This window comes from Verticillium dahliae, genomic scaffold, assembly GCF_000150675.1.
Source record: "Verticillium dahliae VdLs.17 supercont1.3 genomic scaffold, whole genome shotgun sequence".
NCBI lineage: Eukaryota > Fungi > Ascomycota > Sordariomycetes > Glomerellales > Plectosphaerellaceae > Verticillium > Verticillium dahliae.
The window spans coordinates 134,958-148,145 of NW_009276940.1; the positions used below are offsets into that span (position 1 = coordinate 134,958).

At 56.4% G+C, this 13,188-nt stretch overlaps 5 protein-coding genes across 5 annotated transcripts in view; 1 reads left to right on the top strand and 4 right to left on the bottom strand.

Annotated features, from left to right (window-relative positions):
* Positions 1-199: 199 nt before the first annotated feature.
* Positions 200-1,030, bottom strand: VDAG_01686 (protein kinase domain-containing protein; the record flags this gene model as incomplete). Its single annotated transcript, XM_009657715.1, has 2 exons — positions 200-939; positions 988-1,030. The coding sequence occupies 2 exons, from the start codon at positions 1,028-1,030 to the stop codon at positions 200-202; spliced, it is 783 nt and encodes a 260-aa protein (XP_009656010.1).
* Positions 1,031-4,480: 3,450 nt separating this feature from the next.
* On the top strand, positions 4,481-5,882 carry VDAG_01687 (rhamnogalacturonan acetylesterase; the record flags this gene model as incomplete). The annotated part of the gene is made up of 2 exons (XM_009657716.1): positions 4,481-5,291; positions 5,579-5,882. Exons 1-2 carry the CDS (start codon positions 4,879-4,881, stop codon positions 5,880-5,882), a joined length of 717 nt encoding a protein of 238 aa, XP_009656011.1. The 5' UTR covers positions 4,481-4,878.
* Positions 5,883-6,237: 355 nt separating this feature from the next.
* VDAG_01688 (protein kinase domain-containing protein) lies at positions 6,238-7,784 on the bottom strand (the record flags this gene model as incomplete). The annotated part of the gene is made up of 5 exons (XM_009657717.1): positions 6,238-6,597; positions 6,836-6,988; positions 7,074-7,201; positions 7,252-7,588; positions 7,731-7,784. 5 exons carry the CDS (start codon positions 7,782-7,784, stop codon positions 6,238-6,240), a joined length of 1,032 nt encoding a protein of 343 aa, XP_009656012.1.
* Positions 7,785-8,457: 673 nt separating this feature from the next.
* On the bottom strand, positions 8,458-10,685 carry VDAG_01689 (endo-beta-1,3-glucanase; the record flags this gene model as incomplete). The annotated part of the gene is made up of 2 exons (XM_009657718.1): positions 8,458-9,224; positions 9,293-10,685. 2 exons carry the CDS (start codon positions 10,683-10,685, stop codon positions 8,458-8,460), a joined length of 2,160 nt encoding a protein of 719 aa, XP_009656013.1.
* Positions 10,686-12,883: 2,198 nt separating this feature from the next.
* Positions 12,884-13,188, bottom strand: part of VDAG_01690 (C6 zinc finger domain-containing protein) — a gene marked incomplete at both ends in the record, with an annotated part of 2,756 nt that continues 2,451 nt past the window's right edge. Inside the window, one exon of the mRNA XM_009657719.1 lies at positions 12,884-12,976. Within this exon, the coding sequence (XP_009656014.1) occupies positions 12,884-12,976 (93 nt within the window). The remainder of the gene's footprint in view (positions 12,977-13,188) is intronic.

Below are 13,188 nucleotides of genomic sequence, written 5' to 3' on the forward strand. Positions count from 1 at the left end.
TGAGTCGATTTATCTCGCTTCTGAAATATCGAGACAGCACTAAAGAGCCATCTTCGTCGCGCTGTGTTTTCCGTCGGTGTTTCAAGCTTCAACTGCTACACTCGTGCCTTCGCTTCCTTCTGCTATTCAACCTTTCGCGGGCAATTGATTGCTCCTTGCCAGTCACTCCAACTGAGGCAACGCCCACTTGCGCATCCACTCAGATTTCAAGTACTTTGTCTATCGTTAATCTCTCCTCCGGCCAAAACTTAAGCATGCCTCGCATCAAGTCAAGGATCGCTCGCGCCTCTTCATCCTCAAAAGTCCCTGCCGTCTCTCGTTTCCTTCTGTATTTTTGCACAAATTCTTCAAACGCCTCTTCAAGAGGAGGCCAAGCTTCCCGATCTCCCACGGGCCGAGATGGGATTTCTCCCATCCCGTCCTCTTCCTCTGTGTTCGCTCGTTCCCAGTGTTTCCGCCAGCTCGAGGGAAAGTTTTGGGAACCTAGGACGTCAATCTGCTGAGCCACAATCTCATCCTGTGTTTCTGACTCGCTGAAGATGAACTTCATACCCAGGATCTCCCAGATAGCAGTCCCGAGACTCCATATGTCTGACGAATACGATAGCGGCCTGTCGGGTTCAAAAAGAGCCTCAGGTGCTCTTTTTGCCAGAGGCGTGTTACAGTCCTTACCGAGACGCTGCTCTGTGCCTGGTGCGAAGGCCTCGCCAAAGTCGCTAAGAACAAGGCCACGCGCATCGGAGAGAGTGAATTCTTGAGCCTTTTTTCCGAGGTACAACGGTACGACCGCGCGAGGTGGTATGTTGGGCGGAAGCGGCCCTCCATTAACACGGGTAACAGGAATAGTCTCAGGCTCGCCATACTTCTGCCTGAATTGATCGATTGCGAGTTGGTCGAGTGTCGATGGCAATTTTACCAAGACGTTCCGAAGGTGTATATCTATAAAGGGTTAGACTCGTTTGGCCGGTATTGACTTGACAAACAAACCTCCGTGCACATAGCCGTGCGAATGTACAAAGGCGACAGCCATTGCCAGTTTGGCAGCAAGTGCCCGAGCGACCTGAATAGGGAAAAGGCGACTGAAAGATGCCTCTTTCAAGTTTCCTTGTGCAGGAGCCATTGCATAGCATGTATGTGTCCCGTTGGGGCCTTGAACATCGAATTCGTCCAGAATGCTTGGTATGGCGTCACACGTATCGATACCTTTTGGGGCAGCATGAGATGCTGAGCTTGGACGAGTCAATGCGCGAAGAATTCTGGGCTCATGTCGAGAGAGTGCTGGATTAGCGACTCCGACTTTGACAGCCACATAGCGTCGCAGTTGGTCGTCCTGAGCGAGCCATATTGTTGAGTAACCACCAAACCCCAGCTTGTCTACCACGCGATAGCGACCGTGAAGCAAGTCGTTGATCATGACAGGATGGTAGCCACCAGGCTCGTACTGTTCTAGCCGCTCGACACCATCAATCCAATTGTACTTGGGCGATTCATTGTGTGACCTGGTCGAGAAGGGCGACCGAGAACTGGTGCTGGCCGTCATGCGTTTTGAGAAAACCGACGAGAAACAAAATCTCAAATTTTGAGTTTTTGAAAAAGACATTTCGGAAATGAATGAGAGAATGTGAACGACTCGCTAGGCAAAAACTAGCTGCACCTGTTGTGGTATGTAGCATTGCCAAGCTAAGGAGAGTAAGTGTGCAGTGATTAAACTGAGAGAGCATGAGCCAGCATCATGTTGTGGATGACAAGGTAGATCGGTACCTGAGGTACTCTGGCACGGTGCCTGAATACACGAGATGGTTGCTGAGTCAACAACGCTGTCGGACTCCTTTTCACCAGATGACCACGCACGCTATTTGGGCACGCTGCTCAAAGATGACCAACCAACTGCACCTACCTCAAACCAAATTCAATTCAGATTTACTAAATGCTAGATGTTAAATCGAGAAGACAAGAACTCATAGCGATGCTCGCGTAAAATCCTTCGCTGAGAAGTGCATCGGCTTGTTTCTTGATAATAGTCTAGGTCTAGGGCGGCCGTAATTCTTGAATAAATATAGGGTTGAAATATCATATCGTCTGTCTTAGCCTTTAAGTCTTTCTCTTGCCCAACCTGTTTTAAGTTCTTACCGTGTCTTCTGCTAGTGGAGCGAAGGCCAATACGCATTTGCTTATACGGGGGTCTACTACCTCTAGAGAAAGAATGGCCACCTTTGCTTTGGATATGCAACGACCCAAGATCAGAAGCTGGCTATCGAACATTCTTGATCTGGGAGAACCTCATCTCAGTTATGGTAGGATGTCCCTTCCATGAAAGCCCATTATGTGCCCCCATCTGATAACTTCAGCCCGTGCAAGAAGCAACGAAGTTAAACTCGTATGACAGCTCAAAGCACCAACCATCAGCGAAGAGATGAGAAGCAAAACCAAGGAGCAACTACGACCCGTCGCCAGCCACAAAACATTTACTCCTTTGAAAGCCATCCAATAAGAGTATGAACCTACGGGGTTTTGTGTTTTGGTCAGGGCTGAATCTCTGGAACGCGAGTAGGCTAAAACCCTAGGAGAAGTCGCGATGAAATTGAGGGCTGCGGCGCGCTGAATGGCCCAAGAAATCAAAAAACAGCATAATTGCAATATACGGGTGCCGACCCATGCCTATGACTCGACCGTGGCTTGTGAGAAACTACCCATGTTGGACTGTACTCCCCATTCGATCTCAAGTTCTTGCAACTATGGCTTGATTGGATGTGTTGCATATGTGATGTCGTTGAGTATTATCCGGAAACAGCAATGTGCTTTCTCGACGACGAGCTCGTTTGAATCATGGGAAATCAATCCACTGTCAATGGTGCTTGTAAGTCCGGTACCGTTGGAAGTCCACGTTCACGCGGGGTCACTATTACCAACACTATCGTTCCAGTATTTTCGTGCAGAAATCATTTCGTGAATTCTCCAAAGCTGTGATGCGCTTGACATCTTTGGACCTTTGACATTGTCTTAGGCCATGTCGAAGGCAGACACGCCAGGGGCTTCTTTGGGCATACAGTATGTCTCACCCATCTGACCTAGGTATCGACAGAAGGCCACTTTGCAATGGCTTCCCTAGGCTTGATTGGGCCCGACAGCTTGGTTCTTTATTTTGGAGCCTTGACGATCGCATGTTTCCATGCACGTTGCAAGCCCTTTGGTGAGGCCTCAGAGTGCCTAGGTGGATAGACGGATGGCATGGAGGTGGCACGAGGAAGGACGCCGAAAAGCCAGATTGCACTCGAGGAATCACCAAGGACCCGTCAATCAACCTGCAGCCTACCTTACGCGTCCTGCACTCTCAGTCCTGCACTCTCAACCACTATTTGCCGCTACTCGTACTCTGAAACAGCTATGCCGAGGTACCTGTTCCTGAATGAGGCCACATGTCAACCAGCATCAAGCTCCCGGAGCCAACCGAAAGCAATCTGAAAACTTAAAATATAGGACGAGCCGCGCGGAGTCGCTCCATCATCCAGGAGTGCCGGTGCCCCGGGTACATGCCCGACCAATCCGAACTCCCTGTCGCCTTGGCTGAGGCTCTTCATACTGCAGCGCTTCACTGTCTGTCATGATACACGAGGAGGCAGCAGCAGGCGCAGATCCCGAGCCTATTTTCCGAATGATGCTCTGCACCGCCGCATCCGAATACCACTCTCCTAGGACCCTATATCTCGGGTTTAATGACTATTGGACAGGCGGCTTTTGTCCTTAAAGGTGTTGTACGACTCAAGTCGGCAACTTCTTACCTGAGGGAAGCAGTCAAAGGTCTCCTCCAGATCTGGGCATTCTGCGCGGCCGAGGGCCGTCTTCTCCTCAGCACGACTTCGGGCAAGACTCCAGCGACGGGTGCCAGGCTTCAGACGAATTGGGCTATTTCTTCCGCGCCACCTGACAGCTGTTCAGCCAAATGGCTCCGCATTGAAGCGGAGCACTATATTCAAATGAAGGGGTACTTTGAGGGGACCCCAGACCCAGAAGCGCGCTCCAGGCCTTAGCGGGGCGACGTGGCGACGGAGATGATGGATGCCCGGCTTTCAGACGACGGGTACGCCCGAGCACATGGTCTGGAACCACGAGACGGGGCCTGACATGGACTTGGATCCAGGATTCTCAGGGCCATGCGTAAAATGAGAGGGCGTGGAATCAATCAAGATAACACTCTCTGCAAGGTGATCCCAGGTTTGTTGCCCAACACACTTTCAAGGAGGCTGAAAGGACCCGGCGGGGCAGTCCAATGACTAAAGTTTGAGGGGGATTGCGCGATAGAGAATTTCCGTTGCGCTGAGAGGTGCGCCTGTTCCTCCGGCACTTAGACAGGAAGCTTTTCCCAAGGGGGAAAGTCACAACATGAGGCGTCCTGCTGGCGGGCTGGGGTAAAGCGAGCAAAAACAAGAAGAGGCATGGCGCGATTTCCCCACACGGCCTCTGAAACCTGACTGCCGAGATCGCTTCTTGCTGGTTCGCGGGGACTAGGTCAACGGTCAGTTCACGCCAGATTCGTGATGGTGCAGGACAAAGGTGGTGGCGCCCCCCATCAACATCAATCAGGGCCAAAAACCCCAAGCCAGTTAGTGTCCCCCGCGTTCTCGGCCGAACTTCGAGCGAAGTCATGAGCGGGCGAAGGGATACGGACCATGGTTCGCCGAGTGCTACTCCTTGCTCTTGTGACGGCTGATGATGAACTCTATCGGAGAGTCAGTTGACGACAAAGTTGCCACGTACTATGGAACGGGGCTCGATATATTAATATGCGCGGATCACCTCGTCTCTCAAGGCTCTTGAGTCCCCTTGTTTGCCAGTGGGTCTTTCATCACTACTCTCCTGTTCATCACCAGACTGCCCAACATGCGGGCCAACTTTCTCCTCGCCGCCGCGGCCTGCCTCGGCCTGACCTCTGCGCTGCCCACTGAAGACGTTGCTGCCCTCGAGGAGCGTCAGACGCGTGTGCCCACCATCTTCCTCTGCGGTGACAGCACCGTGGCCACCGTTGGCGCCAGCAGCCAGACTCAGGGCTGGGGCGCGTTCCTCCAGTACTCGTTCCAGACGTCCAGGGCCATTGTCGACAACCGAGCCATCGGCGGACGTAGCGCTCGTTCGTACACACGTGAGGGCCGCTTCGACACTGTCGCCAACCTTGCGCAGCCTGGTGACTGGGTCGTCATCGAGCTCGGCCACAACGATGGTGGCTCCCTGTCCACCGACAACGGCCGCTCCGCCTGCTTCGGAGACGGAGAACAGACGTGCAGCACCGTGTACAAGTAGGTGCCTCGTATTGGGACTTAGGCTTGAATCAAGTTGCTGACGTTTCGCAGCGGTGTCGCCGAGACCGTTCTCACGTTCCCCAAGTACCTGAAGAACGCCGCCAACAAGATGCTTGCCAAGGGCGCCAAGGTCATCATCTCGACCTCCACCCCCAGGAACGTCTGGCAGACCGGCTCGTACGCCTGGTCTCCCCCTCGCTTCCACTACTACGGCTGGTAAGTCTTCCCACGCGCAAACGACGCCCCAGTCAGTCAGAAAGACCGCCTGCTGACAGAAACACCAGGCTCGCCGCCCAGCAGCTCGGCGGCCCCGCCAATGGCGTCTACTTCCTGCCCCACGGCGAGTACGGCGCGCAGGCGCAGAGAAACCTCGGCGCCTCGACCGTCAACGCCGGCTACCCCGTTGACCACCTCCACCCCGGACCTTTCATCGCCGACGCCATGGCCAAGTCTTTCGTGCTGGCGCTGCGTTGCGGCACCACCGCGCTCGGCGACCTCGTCCGCAACTCGACCTCGTCGCTGACATCGACCTACCTTGGTCCTTGCATTGGCCCCGCCAACTCGACCATCTCTGCTCTCCTCCGCTGAGTCGTTGTGGAGCGGCAGCGGGTGATGTACAGGGTGTTGTCTCGCAGGAAGCTGTATACAGTAGTGATGTACATAGGACGCAGTTTGTAGTCCATATGAAAAGGGACATGTGACGAGGAACAAAACCTAAGCTGTTCAGTAGCGGGGCAAAATATGAATGATCGAATGTCATGGTCGCCACTGTTCCCGCATGTCAATACTGTGTCACCTCTGGCCATTCAGGTTGTGTTTGACATTGTCGCCGGGGCATTCGCAGGCCATGTTGGGTCAACACCGCCCCGGAGAGATCGGTCGGGGTTCCGAATCGAGCTAGAGGCCGTGCCTCAGAATTCGTTCTGTTTCAAAGACAGATAGCTCAGAGATCCTTGGCCAAAGAACGCAGACTCTCCTCGTACGCTGGCAAACCCCATTTTCTCATCCAAGGCATGCCGAGGACCTCCTCCGCGCTTGGTCGTTCGCCGGGCCTCCATGCCAGCATGCGCTTCAGCATCTCGAACAGTGCGCCTTTCTCCTCCTCAGTGACGACCTCCATTCCGCAAGACTCTCTGGGCTCCTGGATCCACTGTTCGAATCGCCTGTCCCAAGACCAGATGTCACAGTCGTTGCTGAGTGGCCTCCCCGTCTGATCGAACCACTTGGCACGTTGGTCCCACCGATCCCACCATTCCGACGGAAAAGGACCCTGAAGATGGACCTGTTGTGCAGTGATCTCATCCTGGGGTGTCAGTATGCCTAAAGCAAGGGACATGTGGGCCAGGAGCTCAAAGATGACACAGCCAAGGCTCCATATATCTGAAGGAAACCCAAGAGGTGTTCTTGTCTCGAAGAATGCCTCGGGAGGGCGGATCACGAGTGGTGTGTGGGATTGAAAGCGAGATATCGGCCGGACGAAAGGCGCCGCCAAAGTCGCTGAGCAGCAGCTTCGCTTCGCTCAATGGGACTTCATCGCTTACGATCCCCAGCCACACAGGCGGTACGGCGTATGGTGGGACTCTGGTTGCTGGACAGGCTTGCTCCTTTTTGAGGGGCACGACAGGCTCGAGCTCCGGGGCCCCAAACTGAGCATACAGCAGCTCGACAGAGAGCGTGTTGAGAGAAGACGGCAGCTGGAGAAGGATGTTGCCGAGATGAAGATCTATAGACAGAAGCGATGAGACTCTTGACGGCGACGGCATGCAAAAGGACACACACCTCCGTGGACATATCCCTGGGAATGAACAGCAGAAACGGCCAGAGCAAGCTGAGCTGCCAGCGACCGGGCCACGTCAAGCCGGAATCATCTCGAATCGGATGATTCTCTTGCGTCCGCCAAGCTGCATCTGGCCGGTACAGTGTACAGTGACCAAACCATGGTGAATGCCGTTAGGACCATGTAGGCTGAAGCGATCGAAAACTATAGGGATCAGAGGTGCTCCGGTTGCGGCATATCTGGAAACGGTGGCAGCGAGACGTTTCGTCAGTTGGGACAGGAATTCTTCCTCTTGCCCGTCGGCATCCGCAGTACCGAGTTTGATGGCGGTGTATCTGGAGTTTTGTTCATCAACAGCAAGCCAGACTGTTGCAAAGGTGCCGTGGCCGAGTTTGTGTAGGATGCGGTATTGCTTGTGAAGACGGTCGCCTGTGAAGACGGTCGCCAATCTGAACAGGATGATAACCTCCCGGACGGTACTGACTCGGGTCCTCAACGCCGTCGTAATATCCGTATTCTACGTTCAATGTAGGCGTTGTTGAGAAGAAGCCTTTTGATGAGATGCGAGGATCGCGAGCCGCCCTTTGAAAGCAGGAAAGACGCAGGAGTCGCCGCGGTGAGCGCCACTGTTGGGCTTGGCGGGGTAACCAGCCACTGACCCGTCTCGGTCGCGCCAACGACGAACAGGGAGGTTGCTGCCAGAATAGCCGCATAGAGTTCAGGCGCTTTGATGACGGTTGTGGAGGTGAAAAGAGAGGATGTGGTTTGGAAGAATGGATTGGAAGCTTGCGGCTTTGATGAAAGGGTGTGTGGGTGTTGGAAGTGTAGTGGTGGTGGTGGAGACTCAACATGCCTGGGAAGTGATGGACAAGGCAACACGTCTGTACCAGGCTCAACCGCCGTGACCAGTTCACCAGCTACACCAGTGCATCAAGACTCATACACAGCATGCTGCAAATCCGGCAACCCAGTCTGCATCGCCAGGACATCACAGGCACGGCACAGCATTCAGACCATCGTCAACACTAAAATCGTTCGTTCCATTATCGCTTCCTAATAAATGAACGGGCTTGAAATCCCAATGTGCGGGCTACATGTCTGCCACGATCAGACAAACATGGTCCCCATGCCGACAATAGCTAAATCTACAAATGCCCAACACAAAACGCCTTGATATCGTTTATACCACGCCCTCTGCCAATCAGCAGGGGCGCATGTCATACTCCGATGGCCGGGGAGGAAACCCGGCACGCGTTCTAAGATGATTGCCACCGCTACATGCCATGCCCTTCCGTCAACGGCCATTCGTGTGCGTACCGAACCGGACGTGTCGTGAACGTCGCGAGAAGCCCTCTAGCGGCCTCTGCCGCGTGCCACGCCCACTCTCTAGTCAATCGTCTTGCCGCCGCAGTCCGGGATCTTGATGCCCTTCTTGAGGTTTCGGTTGACGTCGAAAAGACCCCACTTGCTCTCCCACGCCTTGCCGGGCGTGTCGAACCTCGCCTTCCACGGCTCGTCAAAGGCCGAGAACCAAAAGTACGTCGTGTTGGCAATCGACGGGCAGACCCAGTCGTCAAGCAGTTCGTTGATGCCTTCAATCGACGCCTCAGCGCCGTTGGTGCACGTCGTTGTCTGGTCGCCGCACCCGACGCCGCCCTCGGACGGCCAGCCAATCTCGGCCACAATGTTGAGCTTCTTGTTCGTCTTGAACACGGGGCTCACGCTCTGGGTCCAGAAGTTCCAGGACCAGCTCGCCGCGTCCGTCGCTTGCACACCGCCGAAGAGCGGGTGGATGTTGGCGAGCACGCCATCCGAGACGCTGGCGAGCTGCGCGTCCCAGTCGCGGCCGAGATCGGACGTCACGACGGGGAGCGAGAAGCCCTTGGTCGTCATGTTCTCGCGGACCTCGGTGAGCACGTTGCCGAGTTCGGTCAGCGACATGTCCTCCCTGAAGAGAACCTCGTTGCCGACAATGACGCCCTCGAAAGGCTTGTCGCCGTAGGTGTCCATGATGTTCCAGAACTCGGCGAGCTGGCGCGCGTTGGTAGAGGCGTTCTTGTCGAGCCAGACGCCGAGCCAGAGGCGCATCGTCTTGTCAATCTCGAGACGCTTGAATGAGTCCAGAACAAGTTCCGTCTGGTTGCAGTCATTGCCTGTAGCATGTCAGCAAGAGGTCCACGGTGGATCGAAGGCGCGTGAGGGAAGAAGGATGGCTGCTCACCATAGAGTCGGATCGTGTTCGTGAGTTGCGAGAGAACAGCCATGTCGCGTGTGACATTGTTGGCCGACGGAGGGTTGTGGAGGCACTCTGGGTACTGGACGCCAAGGGGTGTGTAGTCGAAGCCGCTGAAGACCTTGTGCAGGTTTGTCGAGTCTTGCAGGTCTTTGATCTCCTTCGAGTTCTTGTTCAGGAGGCCGTTATCCTTCGTGTCATCGTCGGCGCTCTGGCCGCTGCCGGAGCTGCCACTGCTGCTTGACCCGCCGCCGCCCTGTCGCGGGAGAATGGCGCCAAGCGTGCCGCCGAGAATGGCACCAATAATGACGACAATGGAGACGATAATAATGACCCATTTCCACTTCTTCTTGCCTTTGCCCTGCTCCTCCATCCAGTCGGACGACTTTTCGCCATCATACGCAGCACCGCCTCTGCCGCCGCTGCTGCCAAGGACGGGGCCGTAGCCGGAGCCGGAGGCAGAACCGGCGCTTCGGGCAGCGAGACCACCGCCGACGGCACCAGCCACGCCTCCTGCAGCGGCGGCGCCACCGGCAACGCTGCTGCCGCGGTCGCTGTGCGACAGACTCAACATGGAGTTGCGCTGGGGGCGGGGGTATCCGAGGCCATCGTCGCCGTCGTCGGCAATGTCGTGGGGGTTCACGACGCCGAGGTTGTGGTGAGACGTCGAGTAGCCCTGGTAGGGGTCGTCGCTGTACGGATCGTGGGCGCCGTAGCCCAGTGGGCTGCGGGACGGGGTGCCCTGGCCGGGGGCGGCGGCGGCAGCGCCGAGGGGCGTCAGAGACGAGTGGCTGTCGCGGTCGAGGGGCGCGGGACGCTGCTGTTGGTAGTAGCCGCCAGCAGGGGGTCCAGCTTGCGCGAGCGAAGACTGTGGTGCAGAGGGGTAGCCGGTGTTCATGGCGTCGACGCCCGACTGACGGGCGTTCTGGTCGGCGACGTTGTAGGCGATGCCAGCCATGCCGCCGGCGGCGGTATTGCCAAAGTTGTCGGCGCCTGGTGTTACACCCCAGTTGCCGTGGGTGCCGTGGGCGGGCGGGTAGGGCGCGTGAGGGTCGTAGGCGTTGGGATCGTGGTGATGCTGTTGCTGGTGGTGCTGATCGGATGCGTACCTATCCTGGCCTTGACCCTGGCTCTGCGTCTGTGCGTGGTCGCGGTTGTACTGGCGCTCAGCTCGGAGTTGCTCAAACTTGGACTCGGGATGGGGTTGCTCGTAGTGATAGCCCTGGGGCGCATAGTGTTGCTGTTGCGACTGTTGATATGGGTCCGAGTAAGGGTCGTTCATGGTGCGGGCCGGCGACCGGGAGGGGGAGCGATGGTAGTTGTTGTCGAGGGGCTCCCTCTCGCTGTAGGATGGATCGTCGTAATTTTGGTAGCGACTCATTGTCTCGGCTTCCGCCTAGGGTAGGGTGCAATGGTGCAGAGGAAGCGACAGAGGGATGTCCACAGCCGTGGACAGACAGGCGGGAAAGAGAGAGAGCGGGAGATCGGGAGCCTCGACGGCAAGCGGGTGGTGGTGTCGTTGGCGGGCCAGAAGAAGCAAGTCTGCGTCGCCAGTGGAGAGAATGCGCGGTCGAGGACGCGAAGAAGAAGTCGCAACAGTCGGACGGCGTGGGTGGTGAGAGGTTCCAAAGGCACTAGTCTGCGCGAACGACCAGTCGAACGAGGGACAAGGCGGTGGACGAGAGACAAAGCGGTTGGAGGTCTCGGACAGTTAGGCAGATAGTGCCAAGTTCGGGGCTATTTTGGGGGAGGGCAGGAGGAGAAAAGGGTAGAGGGTGACGGGGCGCGGGCTGTGTTCGTATTCCCGTTGCGGCTGGGGAGGTGCCGGCGGAGGTGTCGTTGGTGTGTGCTGTGGTGTGCGTAGTGGTGTGGTTTATTGCGATTCGTATTCGACCCCTCCCTCTCTGGGGGGATTGGACCAGGCTGGATCAGGTCTCAGGAGTGTGTGCAGGCTCAAGAGTCGCGAGTTTGGGAGAATCGACAGGCGAGCGATGTGCCAAGACGAGGGGTATCGTTCAAGTCGTCAAGGGCTACTCGAAACAGAAACAGTCGTCGATGATGTGGAAAGGGTGAGAAAGAGAATAGGCCTTGGGGGAGACCGAGAGCCAAGGACAGCAGAGGCAAAAGGCAGCAGTAGCAGAACAGGATTGCGGTCCTTGCGACAGCGGGTGAGTGATTGAGTGGTCTCCTGTTTCCAGGGCTCCCATCCTGGAAGGTGTAGTGTGGGTGGGCAACGCTAATCTGGCCCCAGTCTTTGGGCTGGGGGAGATGAGATGGAGGCCCGCCGTCGAGCATGTCGTGATGCTGGAGGCAGCACCAGGCTAAGCCGGAACAAGGCTGTGATGACCCGGGCAGGGCTGCACACGGTAGTGCAGGGTTAGGGTTAGGGCTGGTAAACAGAGTGACAGGGGACCATCGAGGAAGGAGCCTTCGGTGGAGCTGTGGCAGGGGCTCCTGGGGCGAGACATGCGCGGCGTCGGCGGGGCCGCTAACACGGGGCGCCTTGGGCAGTGGTCCAAGGGCCAAGGGCAGTGGGCCAAGGGCCGTGGGCCAAGGACCAGTCGCTGTGCTCGCCCCCTGTTGGCGGAACAACGCCCTGCGCCTCTCCGCTGCTTCCCACGAATCGTCCTCACGAAACCCCCTCGTCTGGCCTTTGCCCCGTCCTGTTACATCTTGATGAGGGTGTCTGCAACAACTCCTGTGGTCTGTCGCGACGTGGTGGCATGCCTTCACAATCCGAGTGATCTTCCATCGTGGCAATTGGTAAATTCCCAGACTCCATTCGCTACCTTCGACTTTGAGCAAAACATCTTCTTCACCTCGTATTGTTCTTCTTTCTCGTCAAGCCCACGAGTCGGCTTCTTCTTCTCCGTAGGCCATGATCAAAATAGCACGGCACCAGGCACGGCGAGCACGAGCCCCCCACTCGCCGACGGCCAGTGGACGCGCTTCGGCCCTGCTGCCCACTGCATGTGAACGAACAGGGGAACCACTGTACTGTATCTACAGTACCTAGGTCCGTGTTCGCCCATCCATGCGACCATCACCAGCCCATCTGCCCGCTAACGAAAAGTCTCCTCCTCTCCACCGTGGACCTATCTTCCCTTCATCTCAACCTGCCAGTGACATCATGTCCATGCCATTCCACACACGTTGACCGCTGGAATGCGTTCATCTCCTGCAACACGGGGCCCCCCCCCCCACGATGCGAGATGCGATCCAGCACATGGCTCTCGAAACGCCAAGGGGCGACAGGGGCTGTTGCTTGTGTTGCCAAGCCAACTCGATCTGTGTGACCTTGAAACCCACGACGACAGATCATAGAGAATGTGTCAGCCGTCTCCTTGCAAGGCCGTCGTGGGTGTGTGATGCCACAATGGGACTGGTGACGATGCTGCGCACCCATCTGGCGGGCGGTTCCTCCGGCCAGCCCGTTACAGGCTTTCCACGTGGTTCTGATCTAGTGTTCTTGGGTTTTTGTTTTGTTGTGGTCTTCCTCGGGCGTGTTCTATCCTGGCGAGACATGCTTTGTACTTTGTCCATCAGCCCAACGTCGCATCTGGCGAGGACCAATTGCCGCTAGATGATCGTTACGCTATCGCTAATCACCAGAAGCTGCACCCCTGGGACGATGTCACCCTTGCGAAAAACCATCAGAATACAGGCACAAGCCTACCATTGGCTGCACCGAACATGGAGATGAAAAAAAAAATTGCTATGGAGAGGTAGTATCCCGTAGCCCACCCCTGATAACGCCAAGGTGCAGGTGCTCCCGCGAGCACCACGAGCACATAAACTATATTGTACACACAGCCATGGCCATCTTGCCTTGGCCAAACAGACCCGTGATGAAACCCTTCTAGTTGCGCCCAGGGATCGGTATG